Source organism: Carex rostrata, chromosome 29 (genome assembly GCF_964058835.1).
Source record: "Carex rostrata chromosome 29, lpCarRost1.2, whole genome shotgun sequence".
NCBI classification, from domain to species: Eukaryota; Viridiplantae; Streptophyta; class Magnoliopsida; order Poales; family Cyperaceae; genus Carex; species Carex rostrata.
Genome location: NC_135946.1, coordinates 2,471,521 through 2,497,110, shown reverse-complemented (window position 1 = coordinate 2,497,110; position 25,590 = coordinate 2,471,521). Strand labels below are relative to the sequence as shown.

At 32.2% G+C, this 25,590-nt stretch overlaps 2 protein-coding genes and 1 long non-coding RNA gene across 11 annotated transcripts; all 3 read left to right on the top strand.

The window, feature by feature from the left end:
* The first annotated feature begins 2,045 nt into the window (after positions 1–2,045).
* Positions 2,046–3,010, top strand: LOC144546540 (uncharacterized). The gene is made up of 2 exons (XR_013508824.1): positions 2,046–2,289; positions 2,782–3,010. It is a non-coding gene; the product is annotated as an uncharacterized LOC144546540 (long non-coding RNA).
* Positions 3,011–7,203: 4,193 nt separating this feature from the next.
* Positions 7,204–10,034, top strand: LOC144546542 (anthranilate O-methyltransferase 3-like). The gene is made up of 4 exons (XM_078295087.1): positions 7,204–7,357; positions 7,847–8,251; positions 8,707–8,982; positions 9,465–10,034. The coding sequence occupies exons 1-4, from the start codon at positions 7,283–7,285 to the stop codon at positions 9,825–9,827; spliced, it is 1,119 nt and encodes a 372-aa protein (XP_078151213.1). The 5' UTR covers positions 7,204–7,282; the 3' UTR covers positions 9,828–10,034.
* Positions 10,035–13,966: 3,932 nt separating this feature from the next.
* Positions 13,967–19,361, top strand: LOC144546042 (uncharacterized). Of its 9 annotated transcripts, none has more exons than XR_013508681.1 (6): positions 13,967–14,620; positions 14,742–14,899; positions 15,418–15,796; positions 16,694–16,768; positions 16,955–17,066; positions 18,853–19,361. XR_013508681.1 is itself a non-coding variant. In XM_078294589.1 (5 exons), exons 3-5 carry the CDS (start codon positions 15,793–15,795, stop codon positions 19,028–19,030), a joined length of 294 nt encoding a protein of 97 aa, XP_078150715.1. In that variant the 5' UTR covers positions 13,967–14,620; positions 14,742–14,899; positions 15,418–15,792; the 3' UTR covers positions 19,031–19,361. The 9 variants fall into 9 exon arrangements, 4 of the variants coding, with proteins under 4 accessions (XP_078150715.1, XP_078150714.1, XP_078150713.1 ...); XR_013508678.1 differs by lacking the exon at positions 18,853–19,361 and adding an exon at positions 17,729–18,025 and having other exon boundaries at positions 16,955–17,079; XR_013508679.1 differs by lacking the exon at positions 18,853–19,361 and adding an exon at positions 17,729–18,025 and having other exon boundaries at positions 13,968–14,620.
* The last annotated feature ends 6,229 nt before the right edge of the window (positions 19,362–25,590 follow it).

The window sequence follows — 25,590 nt, the reverse complement described above, 5'->3', positions numbered from 1 at the left end:
ATATTATACCTAGTTGTTTGATAAGATCTATAAAGAGATCTAGTGTGGTTATATTTTTTAGAAATAACTCGTACGATCTAGAATCATTATCACAACAAGAAATCCAGAAAAAGCATTAAGTCAGAGTGATTTTTGGTTTGTATATCAGGTTCCTAATTGGTAGAGCCAAAGGTCTCAGCTCCCTTAGCATCTTAAAGAGCGAAGGGTTCGTGATTCATTTTTGGGAGAAAAGAAATAGAGAAAGCATCTCAGACGGAGCAAGCACTCAAAGCATACTAAGCATCTCAGCTCCCTTACCTACTGGAGCAAGCACTCAGATGAAATGAAAGAGAGAAAGAAAAGAAAGAAAGGAAGAGAAGAGGGTATTATGGTACATAAGTGAATTTTAGAATTTTAAATATCATTATTTTAATGTTATTGGGTATATTTGTTTGGGTATATTTGTTATAGTATAGTAATATTTTGGATAAATATGTGAGTTTTAACAATTATAAAGGGGAAATATGTAATTACTGATTTTGGAAGGGGAAATACGTAATATTCAAACTTTTGAGGGGATACATAAAATTCTCCCTTTTTTTTGTTCTTTTTTAGTATTTTGTGGTCCCATTTCCATGTTCCATGTATTACACACAATCATTGTAAATTAATTCTTATCGATGTTGAACCGGAATGGAACGATATTTTTGAAGTCCCATGCATCAGTTTTCCAGTACGGAACCTCTTTCAAAAAAATTGTCTATTGGAAATAATGAAATGTCATTTTCTAATTTGTATAGTCATATTGGTTTTTCCTTATTCTATTTTTTTTTATTATGTTTGTGGTCCTCTCTCCTTGTTCATTTATTTTATGTTTGACGGGACCAAACTGTAAGGTGCCTATTCGGAATGGCGTAGAGGCAGTATTATTTGTGCTTTGATATTTGTGCATAACATATTTGAGATATCTCATAGGATGCGAATTCTCGTGTGAGTTCGTCACTAAATATATGTTGTGTTCAGAGGCGGAGGGACTAAGAGGAAATAGGGATCAATTGACCTTCATGTTTTTAAAAAAAAATTGTATTTAGATATGATTTTCTATATAATTTAGACTAAAATAGCTTGATATTATAGAATTGATCTCCATTCTTCATAGAAAAATTATATATGATTGACTCCCATATATTTTTGATCCTCATAATTCGAAAGTCTGGCTCCGCACCTGGTTGTGTCTGTGAGAAGTATTGATTTTAATTGATTATCACACTTTTAGTTTGTGTATATTCATATTGTTGGTATTTAATAAATTAAATTTGTCATAATAAACTACAATATATGCAAGAAACACAAATTTTGAGAAATTAAAGGATGCTATATAATTCTGTACTAGATTTTCTTTTTGGGTGTAAATTAAAAATGTATAAAAAATAAAACTTGCGACTGGAAAGGTCCAGTCGGTTTTCACCTGTTTTGTTTGTATCTGTCTGGAAAACAGTCACGTGATAATTTTTGTTTGTATGTATAATTGAAGCAGTACATTTGTCTGTGAGGTGTTATAATTAGACGTTTCAATGGAGCGAAAAAATAATTGAAGCAGAGAGATATTGATTTTATAAATTTGGTACAAAATCACTGTACATTTGTCTGTGAGGCGGTTATTTAAGATATTGATTGTACAAAATCACTGTACATTTGTCTAATTATCACAGACAAATGTACAGCTCAGATCTCAATATCTTAAATAACAGCCTCACCAACATGGACAGCATGTATAATTGTCTCAAAATAATTTATATTGTTTTTTTTTTTTTTGGTTAATTTTCAGTAGTAAGTACGTTGCCGATTAATTGTCCAATTCATCTGGTAAAAAACTAAAGAGTGCTGGTACAACTGAGTTTGATCTCAAACCAACTAACTTCTTCAGCAAAAAGCTAACATATACAGATTAGTTATTATAAAAGAATATTCCGCTGTACAAAGTAGTTACTACTGTAGTGTTATAATATAGTGTTATTAATAGTGGCTTTGCAGGATTGTCTTATCACAAATCCTAAGTGTATTCTTTTCTCAGGCTTCTCTTGCTTTCTCCCCTTCTCTCTTTGCTTTCTTCACCTCTTCTCTGTTTTGAGCATGTCGCGAGAAGAGAGAGAGAGAGAACAAGAAATAAAAAAAAAATGAAAAAATAAGGAAGCCGCGAGGAAAATATGATTTTAATTATCTCAAGTCAACACTCAACCGGAGATAAATATGTGAGTTTGACGTGTTTGGAGCCGGAGATGGGGAACTCAGAGAGAGAGGAAGTCAAGGGTATAATATATTGGAATCTAAATATTACTATTTAATATTTTTGTAGATATTTGATATATTATAGTGTTATACCGGATATATTACTATATGAGTTTTTATAATTTTGATAGTTAAATGAAGAAGTATCCTCATCTCATGGTTGTTGGAACTGGTTTTATTATCTATTCCATTTTTTGTAAGATTGACTTTAGTAATTTCCAGTGGGGTTTTCCTAACAATTAAAGCTGTATTTAGAATACCTAGTTTCTAGCTGACATCTTAGTGACCCTTAGAATCAATGAGTTGATTTGTAAATGCATAATATATATATATTAGTCAGTCTAACATTTTTTTTGTTTATAATTCGTAAAATTCAAAATTTGTATCAAGTGTTTATATACTTGTACTTTTTGGTATAGGATTGAAACAACAATGCTTGAAAAATCCAAATATCCAACAATCAACAATACTATGTTCTCCAAAACAAACTAACTCACTTTTTCATTTTTGCAGTGAGAACAGCATGGCAAGATAAAAGGAAGAATGACTGCATTGTTCTCGTAAAAACATTTTTGCAATTTAGTCAATTGTAAATATTATTTTGCTAGTTGTCTTTAATTAGGGCATATCTTGAGTATATATAGAAGTTTTATTTAGCACTTTTATGTTTTGGTATTTTGGAACAATGTATTTTTATGATACTATGTCAATATATTAATGTTAATTAAATGTTTATTCTCTATATTTCAATGTGTTTGTTGATTTGGCTAAATAAGAATTAGGGAATGTAAATGGGTCAGTATTGAGTTGCTATAGAAAGGATTGTAGAATAAGGGCATGCTTATATGATGTCATTTAGGCTTGTCATTACCATGGTTAATCAATAGAATAATAAAAATTATCTTCCCATGCAAATATTAGCCCTTGGAAATACTCAAGTGGGTCCCATGTACATTGCTCTTGGAAATAAACAGGTGGGACCCACATTCACTTTTCTTGGAAATAATCTGGTAGGTCCCTCGTTTGATCCCCTTGGAAAAAACTAAGGTGGGCCCCACTAATGCTCCCGTTGGAAATAATCCAGACAGAGGTCAAGTTTGAAAGTATTTCCAACGGCACTTTTTTCAAGAGCAGTCCCTTGGAAAAAGTCAGAAAAGAGTATTTCCAACGGTCCCCTTGGAAATACTGACTATTTCTAGGGAGGGTATTATCAACGGTAATTTTTTCAAGGGTAGCACTTGGAAATGGCGATTTTTGGACTTTTTTCAAGAGTAAGTCCTTAGAAATAGCCATTTTTGGAAGTAGTTATTTTTGGAAGCATGGAAAAAGCAAAAATTCTAATAGTGTGGTATAGGTGACATGTTATATATTATATACGAAAACATATAAAACCCTGTCCACGTATACTTTTTTTTTAATTTTTAGTGCAATACATGTCAACCATTCGTTTTAACACTTTCAAAAAATTACCATAAGAAAAATAGATTTGAGTTGCATTTGAATGTCGAAAAATTTCACTTTCTTTTATTTTGATTTTAATATATATGAACTGGATTAAGTTCGTTGTCTGAGCCCAATCATTTAATATTTTTTTAAACATAATATTTGTTTAAAATAAAAAAATAAAAATTGTAGACATGTTTTTACAATTTATAGATAGATTTCATATCAAATTTGATAATGAAAAAAATATGTTTGATTATCGCTTTAGTGGGCAGATGACCCAGCCCAACAGGCCTTTATTAGGTCACCAGATTTTGTGGAACATGATCCATATGAAGTTTTATTGTAACCTGATTGTTCCCTATTTGTTTTCTTAGGAAATCTATTTTGTAAAATACAAGGCATTGTTATAGGCCTTATATTCATTGAAGATCAGACACCTTAAAATCTCTAAATTTTTAAACATATTTATTAAAATTTGTTTATGACATAATTATTCTTGACTATTCGATCAATTAATTATATTAAATGACCAATACATTTTTAAAATATTTGGACCCAACAAAATTGAGAAATTACCCAACAAAATTAACGAACAAAAGAATGCCACACCAAATACCACACTAAAATAGACTAATCCAACCAAAAAAACAAGAACAAATGCAGCTCTCTCAGTTGGCAAAGAATATCAAGCGTCATTTCGGACCGTATATACATTATCATTTTGATTTCGGAAATAGAAGTAAAGAACAAAATAGCTTTAATTTATCAAAGACTTGTAGTAGTACTGTAGTAGTCAAGGGTACAAATTATTGGAGAGGAGACAGGGACAAGGGGCATGCTATTGGTCACCAATTACTTAGCATGAGCCAAAGAAGATCACAAAAGATCAGAAGAGGATCAGCGAAAAAAACATCGGAATATTTAAGTTTCCAATAAATGTAATATCTTGACAATTAATGTATTATTTAGACAATTCTAGATTAAGGAATGAAATAACTAGAAAGGCTATATGAGAGGCTACTGCCCATCTCTATGGAGTATCCTAAAATAAAATTTTTGTAATCTTTCTCTTGAATGAAATAAAACATAAGAGAGAAGGGAGTTTCTTGGGAGTGTTGTGTTTATATTTTTCTAATAATTTGACAGTTCGTAGATTCTTATATAAATTTTGTAACATTTTTAATGAATTACATTTTGAATTATATTAGAATTCGATTTGATTTAAAGACCATTAACAAAAAATTGATGCTTTTATTGGATCTGTGAGAAGGACAACATCTGTGAAATTATCGAAGGTACAATTTCATGAATATCACTAATCCAAGAATTTATCAAATCAGTTTCAAATAATGAATTTAAACCATTCACGGTGATTCTAATTTTTGGATAGTTGTTATTTTGTTTTACCAAATTCACCACAATTATTTTTTTCACTTAAAAGAATCCTGTGTACTCTACTGAAAGCAAATTCTAGATTATGTAAGAGAATCATTAATGCTTTTGTTTATATCTGGCAATAGTAACTATGTATAATAATTAAGGTTATTATATACACAGTTTATACAAGAAATTTTGTACACAATTTGTTTTTAAGATTCGTGTATGATTTTTATTTTTTATTATATCTATAATTAGCTAGCATTCAAAATTGTTAGCCATTTAACATACAATTTCGGATTAAATATAACAGCCCTCCAATCAAATATTCTGATTATATGCATATTTTTTAGGTTATTTTATGTGTAGAAGTCTAAATTTATTTAGACACGTACTCTACGCATGCAAATTATATCATCCTTGTGAAATGTCCTAATTTCTTTAATGTTATTTAAGGAATTTTTGAATTCATTGATTTGTCATGTCTACATTTATTTCTATTTATTGAAATCATTTAAGGAATGCTATTTGTCATTTAATATGTCATTTTTTTTAGATTTATTTATGAAAAAATGTCAAAAAGATTACAAAAATATATATATTATGATAAGGTTTTTATTGAGGCAATACATGATCATGAAGTATCATGTTAATATCGATTTTGAAGTATCATATTAACAGCGTATAATGAAAGATGAACATTCAAGGAAAATTGTTATAAAATAGGATTTATGTGGATGTTCATTTTGTAACTCCTAATATTAATCCTCAATTCATTGCTCACTACCCCACTACTATGAGTATTCATTTTCTCATTTATTATTGTAACGTATCTTCCTAGTTTATAAATAAATACTTTGTAAATAAAGAAGATATACATATAGAATACACAAAAGAAGATAATAAAATTTTGTTATTGCTATCTCTATCTCTCTCTTATTATTTACTTATTTCTGTTGTAACTTTATTTTAATTTTACAACATTGGTCGTTTAAATTTTTTATTGGTGATAGGTAGACATTTTTTTTTAGGAGGCTGATAATTAACCCCGCACCTCCCACCCCGCAATTAACCCCGCACAAAACGTCAAAAAACTCCAGCTGTCATTTTTTTTTCATAAGGTATTAATACTTACGTACAGAAGTATTTATCTCTAAGAACGAAAGTATTTAGGGGACCATGCAAGTTTTTTTCATGGAGAGTGGGGGGAATCTCAAATCACATGGGGGGACCATGCACGTTTTTAGAGGTGGGTTTTTTTTTATCTCATTTCAATCTCGTCCACATTTCTCACAATCTATGAGAAATTTTGCGAATCTAAAACCATGAATGTTTTCTACGTAATTTTCTCTTTCAAATGAGATCCATGATGACATACTTTCGAGCAAGTCGTGACAGAAGTATTTATCTCTCATAGTGCAAGTATTTATATCTATACTTGAAAGTATTTTTTTGCATATAATACTTATAATACTTGATATTAATACTTTCATATGTCAGTATAAATACTTAAAATACATGATATTAATACTTTCATATGTCAGTATAAATACTTATAATACTTGATATTAATACTTTCATATATCAGTATAAATGCTTATAATAATTGATAGTAATACTTTCATATGTCTATATAGGTATAAATACTTGCACGATGAGGGATAAATACTTCTGTAACGACTTGTCCGAAAGTATGTCATCATGGATCTTATTTAAAAGAGAAAATTACGTAGAAAACGTTCGTGATTTTAGATTTGCAAAATTTCTCATATATTGTGAGAAATGTGAACGGGATTGAAATGAGATAAAACTAATTTGGAGAGAGATAGAGTGGGGGGATGGTGGGAGAATGGAATGGGGGGGAATAATATAATTGTTCTTTTTTTTATTATCTTGCGTGTATTTTTTAATAAATAAACGCAGTTTTGTCCGGATACAATGCGCGGCGAATGTTAAAGGTGAGAGCATTTGTGTATGTCATTGCATCCATTTAATATCTTATGTCACTTTCAATTAGTGATTTGGCGGTAATTCGTTTTCTAGAATCTTCTCACACCGACCATCTTACATACGTATTATTGTATGACCTCATATGTTGAAATATGCATATAAATACTACCTTTGCACAGATGTACATGCATTGCAACTAAAGAAGCAGAACAACAAGAAAAACAAGACGAGTCTCGGACCAATGGATGTTCAAAAAGTTCTTTACATGGTTGGCGGCAGCGGTGAAACAAGTTATGCTGCCAATAGCAAGATACAGGTAGAAGTTACATTTGTTAGTATTTAATAAAAACTTAATATATTTTATTAGTGCAAGGCAGAACAGTTTATGCTAGAAATTTAACTTCTATAATCGATATTTTTCTTACACACTTACTTTTTTACTATTATACAAATTGCAAATGACAACATCTCAACTTAGAGGTTACATGGAACCCTTTAGGTACCCTAGAACATAAATGCCAATAAACATGACATAAGTATTAAGTTCATAAATTGCACAATCCAACATAACTCTAGAAAAACAAATAATTTAATTTATCAAGAAAACCCTAATACATTCACCCTAACCATTTAACTAATTGACCAATTAATACATTCACCCTAGCCATATACTATGTGAAGATAAAAAAGAAGAAACATTTTTGTGGCCTTAAATGTGCCCATTTTCTAATTAACAGCATTAACATTCTTTCATTTTGTTATTGTTTATGGATATATCATGTAACATGTGTTATTAAATTATCAGGAGAAGGCTATACTAACCATCACGCCTATGCTCGAGGAAGCCATTGGAGAAATATACAGAAATCTTCTTCCTGAGAAGATGGTGGTGGCTGATCTAGGCAGCTCTTCTGGGCCGAACACACTTGTTGTTTTGTCCAAAGTGATAAAAATCATCAGCAATCAATGTCTGAGGTCGGGACAGCAGCCGCCAGAGATGCTATTCTTCTTAAATGACCTTCCCAATAATGATTTCAACAACATCTTTCAGTCGCTCAACAATGGTGAGGAGAGTGTAAGGGCAGAGAAAGGTTCCATTAGTGTTCCCCATTTTGTTGCAGGCTTGCCCGGATCTTTCTACGGACGGCTTTTTCCTCGCCAGAGTGTTCAGTTCTTCCATTCCTCATATTCGCTCATGTGGATTTCTCAGGTATATATGTACATGTACTTTTCTGGACAGAACTTTTAGTTAAAAGTTTAAAAGCTCAATACTAGGAACAAGATAATGAGATGTGTATAATATTTTAGATAATTTTTGTGCAGTGCATCTAAATCTTATGGTACATAACTGAATGAATATTGACAATTAAATTTGAATATTTACATTGAAACTTATAGAATATTAACCTTGAAAATCTAAATCTTATAGATTATTTACATTGAAACTGTACTAAATTTCAATATTGACAATTAAATTATTATATGATTGAGTGATATATTTGACTCAAGTCTTATTATAATATCACTGAATGATTTCTGAAGGTCATATTATTTGACTCAAGTCTTTTCACCATCATGCATACTACGTACTAAGCTCTATGGTATTCAAACGATTTACTTTATCTTGTCTAGTTTAACAACTTTTTATGTATATAAAATATATAGGTGCCTAAAGAAATAGGGGACAAAAGAAATGGAATGCCTCTAAACAAAGGAAACATATACATTGGAAAAACAAGCCCACCTCTTGTGGTGAAACTATACCAGGAACAGTTCCATAGGGACTTCTCGCATTTTCTCAAGCTCCGCTTTGACGAGCTAGTACCTTGTGGTCAGATGGTGTTATCATTTCTGGGAAGGAATAAAGAGAACATATTAGATGGAGAGCTGAGCACAATCTGGGGATCAGTTGCTGAGTCACTGGATTCAATGGTCCGAGAGGTATTAGCAGAAATCCTATAGTGTGCAATAAATTTTCTTAAGTTATGAATGACAATTAAGTTGCACATCTCGAATTCTCAATTAATTTTCAATATTAACCACTCAAAGAAATCCTTCAACAATTAATTGTTCTAGCTTGTTATAGATGGATTAGATTTGTTTCACAACTGAACTTGTTCTAGAATCTTGAAATTTCAAATATTAATGAGAATAAAATTATAGAATCTTATGGCACCCAAAGTTATTATAGTGGAACACAATGTCAGAGTTCTACCTATGGTTGCATCAAAAAATAATTGTTTCAATCTCAAGGAGCCCTACATTAATTACTTCCTATATATATACCTCTTATGGCCAGCGCAAAGATCAAGGGGCTATATAGCGAGAGATACATACAACTCACTAATTATTTCTGTCATATATATGTAAAATTAAAGATGTCTCACTTTTGTATTTCATTGTGCATTTTTTTACATTTGAAGGGACTCGTGGAAGAAGAAAAGTTGGACACTTTCAATCTACCTTTTTATGCGCCTTCTGCCGCAGAAGTGGAGACAATCGTAAATTTACAAGGGCTCTTTGATATTATCCACTTCCATACATTTGAATCAAACCTTGATCCATTTCACGATTTGGACGACAATGTGGTGTTCGACAATGTCCAAAGCGGTGCAAATTGCGCGAAGGTCATACGGTCTGTTTTAGAGCCGATGATTGCAAGCCATTTCAGTAGCGCTATAGTTGATGACTTGTTCTCAAGATTTGCCACTCATGTTGCAAATCACCTCCTCAAGGAGAAGCTAAAACTTCCTGTTTTAGCTCTCTTACTGAAGAAAAAGGAATAGACATGAATCCCATATATATAATTTCTTTCTGAAAAGAAATTATATAGTATAAAATAATTATACTCACTTGTTTTATGCATAATTTAAATTTAGTCCGAAATATGCTATAATAATGGATATGAATATGTATTTCAATCATAAAATTTGTATTGAATAAGTGGTTTCTCATGTAAGTTATGTCAAATTTTAATGAATTTACATTTTGAATTCAATTAGAATCCGATTCGAATTAGATCATTAACATTTCTTTAAAGAAAAAATATTGGAGACTTTTTCCACTTAAAAAATTATGTGTACTCTACCAACAGCAAATTCTGAATGATGTAAGAGAATCATTAGTGCTTTGTCCTTTAGGTCAAAACCTCGATTTATTCTATACACTTTTGTGGAGGTCGTCTCATTATAATTTAATAGTGCAAACAAGACTTGCTAGTAGGGGTGTCAATGGGTATGATACGGGTCGAATTAGAGACGGATTGAACAAGATCCAATGAGAATCAATTAATTCTCATTTAATTTTAAATTTTTTTATGTTAAATTTTTTATATAATTAAGCATAAAATGTCATGGCATGGTAAAATTGACTCTCATTCTCCGCATAGATTTTTTAATAATTTATACTCATAGTTTGAAAATTTGTACATGATTGACTCCATATTTGTTTGACCCTCATTATTCGAAAGTACTCTACTCCTAGGTCAGATGGAAGTATTTTTATACTCATACTTGTTATGATATGAAAAATATTTATCCTTATCTATATAGTACAGTCTGGTTAAACGAATAAAAAAGTGTTTGCACCTATCCGTCTTTCGAATACAGTACAGTCTGGTTAAACGAATAAAAAAGTGTCATTAATATCTAATTTGTATAGATAAGGATAAATATTTTTAAGAGCTAATTATGGCATGCATGCCATGCAACCATGTTTTGATTAGATGATAAGTTATATTTTTAAGAGGTTCCTTTTCGTGTGGAGAAGGTGCTTGACTAGATTTGTTTGTAGTCATTTTTGAGCCGTTGATTTCTATCTGACAGCATGAGAGTATGAAACATGTGCTACTTGATTATATTACCAGTTCATATTTAGTAAACAGTACACAGCGTGGAATATTTTTATTTACCACCTCAATATTTCAAAATTCTATTTTTACTATTGATTTATTGATTTCTGTAAATTAATATGTTACTACTTACAAACTGTGATTCTGCGCATGATCTAGAAAATCATAAGTAGTGCGCAGAACCACGGTACTCATGTGGTAACTTCTCAATTTTGTAGAAATCAATAGTAACATTAGAATTTTGAAATATTGAGTTGGTAATGATTTTTTTTGGGTTTTTAGCTAATCAATTAAAACCAATAATTGGAAATTTTGAATAAGTAGTTATGAATAAAAGATTGATTAAAAGCAATGTTATCAGAAGTTTAAAACTAAGAAACGACCACAAAATTATCTAAGGCAGAGATTCCTTGCCACTTGTCGTATGGGCCCCATAATTAGGTAGAACAAAGAGACGAAGATCCTCCTGTCACACAGATCCTGAGTTGCTAGTTTTTGTCTGAATTCCATACCAGTGTTGGAGGGAGGTGGGCCCCACTTGTCATGGGGTGACAATTATTATATCAATATATTTGTTTTGCTTTAAAGAAAGTTAATTTATTTTGAAGTATATTTTGAAAAGATGATTTTTTAAGTTACTAAGTCATATATTCTAGAAGTATCAAAGCATTTACTTATGTTACTTAATATAAATTATATTAAACAAAAGCCCAGGCTTGTGCTACTTTAAGTTGCCATGTTTAGAAGGGCCCCACAATCTGTACAATTTTTTCTATGTTTTGATGAGTGTTTCATAATTATTTTTATACAAGTGATCCTAGGAAGACTTGGTCCTACTTAGTTAGCTAGCAATTGTCTTCTACTTCTCTCAGTGATTATTCTTATTCACTCTGATTTTCTGTGGCATATTAAATCTTAAATTGTGTTTTCATTTTCTAATTTAAATCATGTAAAAAGGTATAGCACTTTTTTATATTAAGAAAAATTGTTTGAGTCATTTTAATGTAGAAGAATTTGGAGGGTAAATATTTTAACAAAGCAGATTTTGATTTCGTATAACACAGACTATAAAATTAAAACAACACTACATATGATTCGTTAAAATTAAAACAACACTGAATTAAGTCAAAATTGCTTTGTTAAAATCTTTACTCAATTTGGTTGTTCAAATTAGTATATTCACTCTTTATTTTCTCCTTTGCTAATTTTAATATTTAATATGCATAGAATTTAAAGTAAAGATTCAATATATGTAATCACTATTTAGAAAGAATTATAAAATGAGTAGAACTAGGGTGTTCTTAAGTTCACCAAGCCTCTTGGTGAACTCAAATCTAAAACCCATCGAATCGGTCTCAGGCAATGATTATGCATGTAAATTTTTTTAATTAATTTTGCATAGAGTCAAGTTGTAAAAAATTCAAAAAATGAATGCATTAAAATTAATTTATTAACCTTCTAATTTTAACCGCTTGACTTTATACTAAATTAATTTGAATGTTTAAAATTTTCACATGTAGACGTATCACTTATAAGGTATGCGGATTTTAACAGTTTGAATTCGTCATTTAAAATTGATTTGATTGGTTTTAGACTTGAGTTCACCAAGTTTTAAGAACACCCTAGTTCTACTCTTATAAAATCTAAGCTTAGATTCCGTGACCAAGTTTCTTTTGCTTGTCTAAATTGCATCTTTTGTCAATTTCATTCACATAAAATAAAACACATAAAACAAACTAGTGATTTTTTTTATTATTTTGAGGTGACTAATGTTGACCACTGTTTTTGTTTGTATACTTCATTAGTGGGTCCATGCTTAGTCATGGCTTTTTCTTATTTTAATGGTGGCTATCTGTGGTCATGTCTTTTCCTTATTTTTTTGGGGGGAATTTCATGTATTCCCTCAAAAATTTGAATATTAAGTATTTCCCCCTCTAAAATCAGTAATTACATATTTTCCACTTAAAATTCTAAAAACTCACATATTTATCCAATTCATAATTTTTAACATAACTTTTATATTATTTCCCATTTTACCCTTCTTGTTGGTCTCTATTGGTCTCTATTGGTCTCCAAAACCTTCAAATTGTAAAAATGTCATCCTAAAATTTGAAATTGTAAAAATGCCACTCCAAACTTCATTAATTTATAATTTTGTCACTCCAAATAATTAATGACTAAAATACTCTCCTTCTCTTCTTCTTCTCCGGCCTCCTCTTCTTCTCCTACCATGGCAAAAGGCACGGCTGTCATGCATTCAATTTGTTTAACGATAGAAAAGATACAATACACAAAGGAACAGCTGATAAGACTGCATTAATACCCAAAGATATAAACTGGCTTTTCAACCTTTGTACATGAAGCATCAGGACTTTGGTCTTTGTTTACGTTTTCGATTAAAATGAATATGGGTCTCATAAAATTGATCCATTTTCATTTTAATGAATATGGGACCGATAAAGCATCAGGGCTTTGCCTCATTTTAATGAATATGGATCCGATAATATTTACGTTTTCAATTCCAACAAAAGAATTAAAAGTAGGATTTTACTTGATATATTAGTTATATTAGTTGTTTTCCTAACGCATGACAGTTGTGCCTTTCGCCATGACAGGAGAAGAAGAGAAGGAGAAGAAGGGAAGGTATTTTAGTCATTAATTATTTGGAGTGGCAAAATTACAAATTAATGAAGTTTAGAGTGACATTTTTACAATTTCAAACTTTGGAATGACATTTTTACAATTTTAAGATTTTATAGTGGCAAATAACTAATTTTCCCACAATTAAAAGTCAAAACAATATACCCCGCTGTGAACTGGTGTCTACATCTCCAGGAGAACCGAATTGAGGATTCACCCGAAGATAGAGATTCATAATCGTGACCTTTTGTTATCCTGAAGTGAACTAGAAAAAAAATGAATGATGACTAGGATGTTTTATTATTATAATTTTTGGATGATGACTAGGATGATGACTAGAAAAAAAATGAATGATGACTAGGATGTTTTATTGCACAGAATTGATCGTAATCTTTGGATGTTTTATTATTATAATTTTTTTGCAACAACCAAGCCGGTAAGCAACTTTCATTAGTCAAACTCAGATTTCCTATTACAACATATATTATCAGAATTGATCCTACTCATATTTTCCTATTACAGCACCCATTATCAGTATTTGACCAAACTCAGTTTTCCTATTACAACATCTAGTACCAGTAGACCCATATTATAAATATACTAATTTTGGATGGGGTGTTACTGTTCATTCTACAGTAACACCCCTACTCTGTTCCGTCGCATGTAAAATGGAGAGATCAGATTATTTTGAGCTGATGTCAGCTGACGTCATTTACAAAATTCATCTTACTCTCCCTCAGGAATTCGCCCGTGTCGCCAGGCGTCATCTTCTCCTCTTCTGCGCTGGCCACGTACTAATTCTCCCGCTACGTGTTTCTTCTCCGTGAGTCCGTGAGTCCGTGAGTCCGTGACCTCTCCCCCTCCTCTTTGTTGCGCATCTACTCCGTTGGAGATATCAGTTTCACCTTTCCCAGTTGTTCATCTCTTCCCCCATTAAGTTTTCCCTTTCCCTTTTTTCTCCGTCGCTAATCTGCTCCCAACCTCAAGCCATCGACGCTCCTCGCTTCTGCTGGCCTCAGCTTTCCCCCGTTGGACATGGAAAATTAATCCGAGCGAGCAACAATGCCTTCAGAACGCATGATTCCCAAGGTGAAATTTGTTCTCATTTTTTTCCTCCTGTTTCTGTCCATTATTCATCTCTTGCTTAGCTTTATTGGGAAAAAATAAGGTGGAAATTTGACCTCAATTTCCTCCTGTCACCGGCAAACAGTCGACGCATCCGACTCCACCCATCCGGCGGAATTCGGCTCTGGCGGCAGCGGAGGGGTAAGTACCGGAGGATCTCTACACCAGGCCAGGCATAGGTACAAGACAGCTGTTACCTCTCTTCGTGCCTCAATTAACTCTCTATGCGCCATCTCCTCTCAGGTATCGATCATTATTTTACGAACTATGTCTATGAGATCAATCTAGTAACAAGGTTTGGATGAAGATCCAACATTCATTTTCTTCATACGTAGTCCTTTGGGAGGCAACTCTTGCTTTATTCCTCACTTTGGTAGTTATTCTAGCATAATCCTCATAATTTTTACTAGAAAATACCCAAATCGACAGACTGAGTTAATATGTGATCTGTATGCTAAAAAACATTCCCTCAAACGCGCAGAAAAGCCTATTATGCTCAATTTGACCTCAATTTGTGTTAATATAACCATGGTTCCGAAAATCGGCCGATTCCGAGTTGACTCGGCCGAGTCGACTCGGAATCGGCAGTGTCCGGGCCGAGTTTTACCCGATTCTCGCGCCCGTGCGAGTTTTTTGGCAAAACTCGGATGAACAGTGCCGAGTCAGCCAAGTTTTCTGATTTTTTCGGCCGAGTCAGCCGAGTTTTACCCGATTTTGCCCGATTCTCACTAACCTGTGCGAGTTTTGTCCGATTATCGTAGGCGTTGTGCTGAGGAGAAGAGAAGAATCGGGTTTTGGAGGAAAAAACGGGTTGAACAGTGTAGAATCGGCAGATTCTACCAACAGCCGACGAGACGGGCTCGTACGGCATAGAGGCGAGAGCGGGGAAATCAAATCCCGTCGTTTCTTTCTCCTGGCAGGAAGGAAAAGAGAGAGAGGGAAGGCGGAGTGGGCCCCGTGCTCAGTGGCAGAGAAGGAGAGAGAGAGAGAGAGATCACTCTTGCGGGAAAGGGAGAAGGAGAAGGGAAAAGGAAGAAAGGGGGTCTGTGGGGCCCGTCGGCAGAGAAAGGGGTCATGGACCCGAAATTTTAACTCAATGGAGCTTATTCCCCATTTTCAATTCCACTCAAAGATCAATGGGTGAGATTTCTTTAGGATTTGTGCTTGATTTAATCCAAAGGTTCAAAAAAAATCAGAATTTCAATATGAACTCATCTAATTCAAAATCAAGCATATAAATATCCAAGGGTTAAGACAAATCTAGAATTAAAATGGGGTTTTCAACTAAATTGGTTGGAAAAGAAAATTTTCGTTATAATATTCATATATGCATATAAATATCTAATTTGGCTATATAATTCATTATGAACGAGATTTGTAACTTTTATAATTTTTATTAGTACGAGAGATTCGTATTTTTATTCTCCTAATTAGAACTCAATATATTTATTTATTTTCACAAATTGAATTAATTTGGTTCATTTTATTTCTTAAGTTTCACAATGATAACGAATTTTCTTTCTTAAGTGTGTTCTATTTGTAATGTTTGTAATACATTATATAATTAGTAAATTATGTGAGTGTAATATTGTCTTAATTAACATAGTTTTTTTACAAATTATTTTTATCAATTTTTCACTATTTTTTGGCTACAAAACAAGGGTTCTGCCAAAAAAACTCGAGTTACCGATCCGATTCTTCCGATTCCGGCCGATTCATCCGATTCTAACTCGGCGGTCAAAAATCCGATTCCGATTCCGATTCCGAGTTTCAGAACCCTGAATATAACCTATGTTCACAGCTGTTCTACACTCCACCTGTTTAATTAATCACAAAACAGGCTAATAATAACAATTAAAAACAATAGGAAGGTGTAGTGACTACGGTCTACGGAGGTGCATATTCCTGCACCTTGCTTTATTCATGAACTATTTGATTGAACTATTATTTGCATTTTTATAATAATTTGTGTTTGTGTGCATTACATTTCAAAAATGACAAGATTTGAAATTTTATTCAATTTGTTCGACGTTATAGTAAAACATACCAGTACCGAAGTCAGATCTGAGTGACATAGATAGGTTGGAAGCACATGCAGCTTCTCTGAGAAAGGTATTTCTTCGAAGATTCTCAAGAGTTGCCTTAAATTTCTACTGAATAAGCAACTTTATTTGATTTGTATATTTCTGGGTATCAATTTTTGGCATTTGAATGGAGACAACATTTTTTATCGTCTTACTGACACTATTGCCTAATTGTATTTGAGACTTTCATCTCAGTTGTCTTGCTAACTTGCAGGAACTTGTCACTTAATGCCCGGAGATAGGAACTTCCAGGAAAAGTACTACAAAATCACCTGTACCTTAATGCCCGGAGATAGAGAAAGAGAGGCACATGATCCATCAGAGATGTAAGCCCTTATGGTAATATACCAATTACTTTATTAGTTGATTTGGGCGAATATGTGAAAATTTCGATAGATTTATCAGGTCTTTATATAGGTGGAATAAAGGGTATATTTGGTATTTTGTTATTACCCATGGTGTACTCCATATAAGGTATGTGTTGTACGTACTAAAGATCAGAACACTGGTACTATATGAATCTGGATTTCTGAAGGTAACTCAAATCTGACTTTCAATCTGCACGAATATTAGTTTACTAAATTGCCCCTGATAAAACTTCTTCCTATGAAGTAAAATAATTAGTTTACTAAAACATCTGATTAATTTTTACAATTTTGAAACATCTGGTTGATTAATAATGAGGTATATATGTGTATGATTCATTTTTAACACCATGCACAAGGCATCTTTGTAAAAGTTAAATTTCCTATATTATGAGGTGCATTTTCTAATTTCGCAGTTGAACTTGAATGTAAATTTTGATTTGCTCAAGGGAACAAATTCACCTATGCCATGTAAAAAAAAAAAAGTTAGGGCTATTGACAAATTCTCCTATAAGTAACAAAATATTTTACTTTTACTTTTTTTCCTCTTTTGCTGTAGTTCTTTCTTAAGAGCCTCCAAATATTAATTATCTTATTTTATTTTACTTTCATTTTTATTTCAGATTATAAAAAATTTTGGTCATCCACCTCCAAAGGACTTCAAAGCAAAGCAATTCACAACCTAGGTCCACAGTAACACACACACTGTTTAGTTTTTGGTACCCAAGTGATGAACTCCACTTGCGATACCACTCATACCAGTCATTTATCTTTTCTCTATTTTTTGCATTTGTAAGCCTTACTAGTAGTACCAGTGAGTCTTGTACATACATTTGTGCTTTCATTAATCTCACATTAGTTTGTTGAATCATTATTCCGTTGAAACTTCAAAAGATAATTACCTTCTCCAACTTCATTCCTGTGATAACTTCATTTCTGTGATAATGCAATTATAATATATTGCCTTTCCAAAACCAGCTGCATTGTTTCTTCAACAAATTCCCTCTTCTATTTTCATCCAAAACTTTCATTTCAATTTCTATATATACGTTACAAATTCGGAGGAAAAAATGTGCCTCCCCAATTCATCAAGATGCAGCAAAAGACAGTTGCGGCGTTGCTCAAAAACAGTTGCGGCAACGCCGCAACCAAGCATCTAGTGATTGTCTGAAAGTAGGAAAAGTGAAACCGGTATAATCAATCCCTTCTCTTCTACCTATGTTAGCAAGATGATCAACCAACTTAAATCAGAGGATGATAACAAACGATATCGGATAGATAGTTCTGCAGTGGGTGAATTTAAGTATCCTCCAATTAAATCAGATGGGGAAATTAATATGTACATCAGAAGCAAGCTAAAAATCACTCTCGCTACTAAGAAAGATTGAAAACAGTAAATGATATTATACCTAGTTGTTTGATAAGATCCAATGATTTAAATAGCGTTTATCGCATCATAGCGGCCGGGTTAAAAAAATTGCGCTATACCCAAATAGCGGCGCTATAGCGCGAAATAGCGCGCTATAGCGGCGCTATTTGGACATAGCGCCATAGCTTTTATGGGAGAAAAACGCTATAGTTGCGCCGCTATAGCGCGCTATTTAGAACATTGATAAGATCTATAAAGAGATCTAGTGTGGAGCCTGATTATATTTTTTAGAAATAACTCGTACGATCTAGAATTATTACCACAACAAGAAATACAGAAAAAGCATTAAGTCAGAGTGATTTTTGGTTTGTATATCAGGTTCCTAATTGGTACAGCCAAAGGTCTCAGCTCCCTTAGCATCTTAAAGAGCGAAGGGTTCGTGATTCATTTTTGGGAGAAAAGAAATAGAGAAAGCATCTCAGACGGAGCAAGCACTCAAAGCATACTAAGCATCTCAGCTCCCTTACCTACTGGAGCAAGCACTCAAATGAAATGAAAGAGAGAAAGGAAGAGAAGAGGGTATTATGGTACATAAGTGAATTTTAGACTTTTAAATATCATTATTTTAATGTTATTGGGTATATTTGTTATAGTATAGAATCATACTGGACAAATGTGTAATTACTGATTTTGGTGGGGGGAATACGTAATATTCAAACCTTTGAGAGGATACATGAAATTCCCCCTTTTTTGTTTTTTTAGTATGTTCGTGGTCCCCTTTCCATGTTCATTTTTAACACGAAGGATTTTTGTCAGAGATAAGATAAGCAAGTGCATGTATTACACACAATCATTGTAAATTAATTCTTATCGATGTTGAACCGGAATGGAACGATATTTTTGAAGTCCCATGCATCAGTTTTCCAGTACGGAACCTCTTTCAAACAAATTGTCTATTGGAAATAATGAAATGTCATTTTCTAATTTGTATAGTCATATTGGTTTTTCCTTATTCTATTTTTTTTTTTATTATGTTTGTGGTCCTCTCTCCTTGTTCATTTATTTTATGTTTGACGGGACCAAACTGTAAGGTGCCTATTCGGAATGGCGTAGAGGCAGTATTATTTGTGCTTTGATATTTGTGCAGAACATATTTGAGATATCTCATAGGATGCGAATTCTCGTGTGAGTTCGTCACTAAATATATGTTGTGTTCAGAGGCGGAGGGACTAAGAGGAAATAGGGGTTAATTGATCTCCATTTTTAAAAAAAATAATTGTATTTAAATATGATTTTCTATATAATTTAGACTAAAATTGTTTGATATTATAGAATTGATCTCCATTCTTCATAGAAAAATTGTATATGATTGACTCCCATATATTTTTGATCCTCATAATTCGAAAGTCTGGCTCCGTACCTGGTTGTGTCTGTGTGAAGTATTGATTTTAATTTATTATCACACTTTTAGTTTGTGTATATTCATATTGATGGTATTTAATAAATTAAATTTGTCATAATAAACTACAATATATGCAAGAAACACAAATTTTGAGAAATTAAAGGATGCTATATAATTCTGTACGTGATTTTCTTTTTGGGTGTAAATTAAAAATATATAAAAAATAAAACTTGCGGTTGGAAGGTCCAGTCGGTTTTCACCTGTTTTGTTTGTATCTGTCTGGAAAATAGTCACGTGATAATTTTTGTTTGGACAGCATGTGGATGGACAAATCAATGATAAATGTTGCTAACCTAACTCTATAATTTTAAATTTTAATTATTTATATTGAAATTTAATTAAATTATTGTTTGTTTAAAGTTTTAATATTGTTCAGTTCTTTTCTAAAATGATAAATATTTGTATGTAGCTTAGTCGGTAATTGTTAAATTTTCAGTGATCACATTCTTTGTCGGGTAAGGCTAAGGTGCTATGGGTTGCATAGAGGGCTACGGTGCTACTGCTCAATATTCGAGTTTTTAAAATTTAAACAGTCGATCCGAACAGTTCATCTTGTTCTCCATATTAATATATGTTTGGAGACCAAATTTTACATTTTTTGAAAAAATTTTACTATTTTTTTATATTGGTAGAAAATCAGTTGATCTAAAAAATTTTGCACCATTCAGATATTTGATTTTCTACCTATCTAAAAAAATAGTAAAAAATTTCCAAAATATGTAAAATTTGGTCTCCAAACACATATTAATATGGAGAACAAGATGAACGGTTCGGATCGACCGTTTGAATTTTGAAAACTCGAATATTGAGCCGTAGCACCGTAGCTCTCTATGCAACCCATAGCACCTTAGCCTTACTCTTCTTTGTCTTTTCATATATTATATATTTTATAATTTAATTCTTTTATTCAATTTTTCTAGTTCTGTCTCTATAGAGATTCAAAGAGTAAAGTTGCCGCTTTGATAAATGCTCCTTAAATCATGACTCACAAGCGAGAGAGTGGCAGTATGATATTATTTCATTTTCTAATTTCTATTGATTTTTTTTTTTTAGTTTTTGGTTAATTTTCAGTAGTAAGTTGCCGATTAATTGTTCAATTCATCTGGTAAAAAACTAAAGAGCGCTGGAACAACTGAGTTTGATCTCAAACCAACTAACTTCTTCAGCAAAAAGCTAACATATACAGATTAGTTATTATAAAAGAATATTCCGCTCTAGAAAGTACTTACTACTGTAGTGATATAATATAGTGTTATTAATAGTGGCTTTGCAGGATTGTCTTATCACAAATCCTAAGTGGATTCTTTTCTCAGGTTTCTCTTGCTTTCTCCCCTTCTCTTTGCTTCCTTCACCTCTTCTCTGTTTTGAGCATGTCGCGAGAAAAGAGAGAGAGAAAGAGAGAGAGAGAACAAGAAATAAAAAAAAATGAAAAAATAAGGAAGCCGCGAGGATAATATGATTTTAATTATCTCAAGTCAACACTCGACCGGAGATAAATATGTGAGTTTGGCGTGTTTGTAGCCAGAGATGGGGAACTCAGAGAGAAAGAGAGGAAGTCAAGGGTATAATATGTTGGAATCTAAATATTATTATTTAATATTTTTGGAGATATTTGATATATTAGTGTTATACCGGATATATTACTATATGAGCTTTTACAATTTTGATAGATAATTATGTAAATATTTATTTTGAAGGAGGGAATACATAATATTGAAACTTAGAGGGACATGCAATCTCCCTAAATATTGGTGGTTTAATATAGTCGTTAATTTTTGGTATAGGTATGTGGACATATTTGTTATGTAAGTATATATACAGGGAATACATTTATTGGGTTTTATGAAATTGTACAACAAATTTAGATTACTATAACATGATAAATTCTTACAAGGAGAAATAAATTGGCGCAGCAATTGTTGGGCTTCATCAATTGCAAATTTGGGTTACAAAATTGGACCATATATGGACTTCGCTGATACTGTATTAAGGCCTATCGTAAACATGAAATTGTACTTTTCATTTAGAACAAAATGCAAAGAAAGTGAAAACAATGGATTCTGTTATGATAGTTTCGTTTCTATAAAGCTTTATTTGAAAAAAGGAGCACGGTTCAAATGCCTAATGTTTTTCATGTCATAATTGTGACTCACATTTTTATCTTTGTTGTTGAAGTCTGAAGAGTTGATCTGAACTGTAATTTATCTGTGTCGTAATTTCTTGAGATCTGAGCTGTACATTTGTCGATCTGAAGGCGGTTATTTAAGATATTGATTGTACAAATTTGGTAGAAAATCAATATAAATAACGGAAGATACATCTAAAATCTGAAACGTTCATTGATTCTTTACGATAAGCATTGACTCGGCTATCACAGTTGTGAAATTGGTTCAGCAATATAGAGCAACATAATTTGTTTAGGGAATTTGGGTTTCTGTTTACTAAATAATGATAGTTTAACACATCAATCAAATTACTTGTCTGTAGCAGAAAATTTTGAACTTTAGATAATTAATTACTATAATTTTAATTTCATTCGGATCATTAGGACCATCCTTTTTCAATTGGTCAAAGATTATGTTCTACAAGATTTTAAATAGATATTTATGATTTTAATAATATAAAAATATAATTATTCTTTTGAACATAATTATTTTGCACAAAATTAATGATTATATTCATTGTTGGTGGTAGGTTTTATTCGTCCAATCTCAGGTTTGGGCTGAGGCTTTATTTATATAGATTATCGTGCTTATTTGAAATCTATTATATATAATTTCAGTTGGGAGATGAGGTATAATTTTCATTTATTGCTAAACTTCTTAGCTAGTTATGACCCTCATGTGTACAATGATTTATGTATTGTAACCTTTAAGTTTTATTTGACTGTAAATGACATAGATTAGCTTATAGATCTATGCAAAATCAAAAGATAACAGGTTTGATTTTCATCTAAAACCATAGCACTTAATGGAATTTGGTTTATTGTTGAGCACAAAGCATATGGCGGTAATTACCATCTGATAAAGGTTGCTACTTGTGAGATGGTATAGTTCAATTATGGTGTTCCCATTTCTTCTACTAAGAAGCCAATTCCCTTCCTACTCCTTCCAGTACTCCTTCCCTGTCAATAATTCACGAATATTTAAATAAAATAAGAACACTATAGTCCACACCAAAACTTGAAATCTGATATTCTCTTGTTCAAGGATAAATTAGTCCCAGGTTCACAAGCAAGCATATTACACAATAATAAAATATTAGCATTGAATTAGTCTATATTAGGATGAATTTTATTTCTATTACATATCTTGGAATTATACGATTTCTGAGAAAACTATACACAAATGTAGAAGGAAGTTAACATATATACCAATGCAAAATGAACTAAGAAGAAAATGATACATTACCACTAAGAAGAATATCAAGAGAGAGCATTCTGAATAACATGATGCTACATAAAGAAAAAGGTAGAATTGAGAAGTTATAGAGATATTAAAATATACAACATACATAAATAGGACAATAAATGCATGTGTCATTATGAGGACACTACTTGAAGAAAATGAATGTTAATTAACGACCGAAGGCAATGCTCTACATGATATTTACAATTATTTTGTAAGTTTTATTAGGATGTACATGATCTTTTCAAAAACTTAAATATCTATGTTTCTCTTCGTTATTATCACAATTTCTTTTCTTAAACGGTTGTGCTGTGTTAGTCAAATAACTCACTTCGTTTGTATAAAACTTGGAAAAAATTGGACCAAATGGGCGTGTAACTTAACAAAAAGGTTACTCATTTATTTATCCTCGATCCCACATATTGTCTTAGTAACTTTAAGTGAGTTTGTTAATTAATTAGTCGTTTAATTAGTGCACTGATCCCACATATTAAATTTTGGGGGAATTTCATGTATACCCCACAATATCATTTGAAAAATCTGATGGCCTTCATTCTATCAAGATACTCGGATCTTTTAAATCTCAAACAAATTAAATCACTTCCAAAAACATGGAGACTTCAGTCAAATTTATTGCAACAAGTGGTTGCCCAATGTTACTTAAGGGAAAGATGTAAACAAAAGAGTTTTCCAACTGAAAATCGGTTTAAACGGGTTAAACAATTTTTTAACCGAGTCAACCTAATTTAGCAACGGTTTTCCTCCAAGCGGGCAGAATCTTTACTCTTTCAGGACTCGGAGCCAAGATATATATATATATATATATATATATATATATATATATATATATATATATATATATATATATATATATATATATTTATGATTATTTTTATGTACACATCTTAGCTACGGAATCCGTCGTAGTTTCAATTTTACTGTAGACAGTAATTTGCTTCTTCTTTTTTTAAATGGTAACGAATAAAAACCCCACGTTTTCCCTATAATGGGCCAGAATTGGTTTCATTGAAATAGAGCAACAAAGAAAAGCCCAATAATTTAATTGCAATTCTAATTCCGTTACTTTAAGCCCACCGATTCAGCCCGGATTGTGTCAATTATTCCAGTTTGAGTTCCTATCTGCCAAAATATTTATTAATAGGAAATATATTAAATAAATATCGATATTAGAGAATGGTTTTTAGTTTTTTGAGATATAGGAAAAACGTGGTGTTTTATCACGTCCTCTGGACGTTATGGCTTATCACGACCAGGATTAGCAACAGATTAACCATTCTAACTAAACCAAAAAAAAAGAAACCAGGAAAAAACCCTGTCCGCAATAGATAGGAACAGCCAGAGTTTGCAAAAAAAAAAATACAGGTAGTGACAATCCATCACGGCCAGGGTGCGGAAAAAAAAAACTGGCCGTGATTCTCTATGATGGTTTGTCAGCAGAATAGTAAAAAGTGATGCTGGACGTGATTTTCTATGAAGGGCAGACCCCAGTCAAGAAAAGGAATTATGTCCGTGATTCTCCATAACGTCCAGACAATCTATAAATTAACCCCCAACACTACCTTAATCTGTACAATAACTTCAAAAAAAATCCTTTCTTAACCCCAAAAATATACGTATCTCCTCTTAAAAAAAAAAAAATCCTCTCTCTTAGGTAATTTTTCAATTATGAGAAAGTAATTAATTTATTGTAGAAAGTGTTGTGAAGTTTTGCATCATGAAATATATATTAGATATCGTTCCGTCTATTACGGACCAGGAGATAGCCAAATCCAGCGATGCACTGTATGGTTAAGGACCTTATGGCCCGATACGACTGATAACAGAAGGCATATAATAACTGCTCCAGCTGTATCTATATCAGATCCATTGGACTCCAACTCATTGTCAGTGCCCTTCCCTCCTATAAATAGACTTCTGGACTGAAGACAAACAATCTTAGATATACTTGGTAACTTACATTCCTTAGTTTAGTTGTGAGGAGTGTGAACATGTCATTTTGTGACTGGACATATTTTCTTAGGGCTAGGCGCTTGTTACTCATGTTGCTTTGATATATATTTTGTGTTTGATCATTGTTTAGTCTTTTGTGTTTTATGTTCGATCTCTCTTAGTTTTATTTGTTATTCTAGACCGCCACTATGATAGCCACACATGGAAATTAGTCACTATTAGATTAACCGAATCAGAAAAGGGACAATAAAAATACTAGACTATTTGGGGAGATCT

Excerpts from the sequence above, each read along its gene's own strand:
- LOC144546042 (XM_078294587.1), top strand. Across the intron at positions 15,797-16,954 it reads TTCCACTCAAAGATCAATGG|GAACTTGTCACTTAATGCCC; the intron begins GTGAGATTTCTT and ends GCTAACTTGCAG.
- LOC144546542 (XM_078295087.1), top strand. The coding sequence starts at position 7,283 with ATGGATGTTCAAAAAGTTCTTTACATGGTTGGCGGCAGCGGTGAAACA. Across the intron at positions 8,252-8,706 it reads CGCTCATGTGGATTTCTCAG|GTGCCTAAAGAAATAGGGGA; the intron begins GTATATATGTAC and ends TAAAATATATAG. Across the intron at positions 8,983-9,464 it reads TGGATTCAATGGTCCGAGAG|GGACTCGTGGAAGAAGAAAA; the intron begins GTATTAGCAGAA and ends TTACATTTGAAG.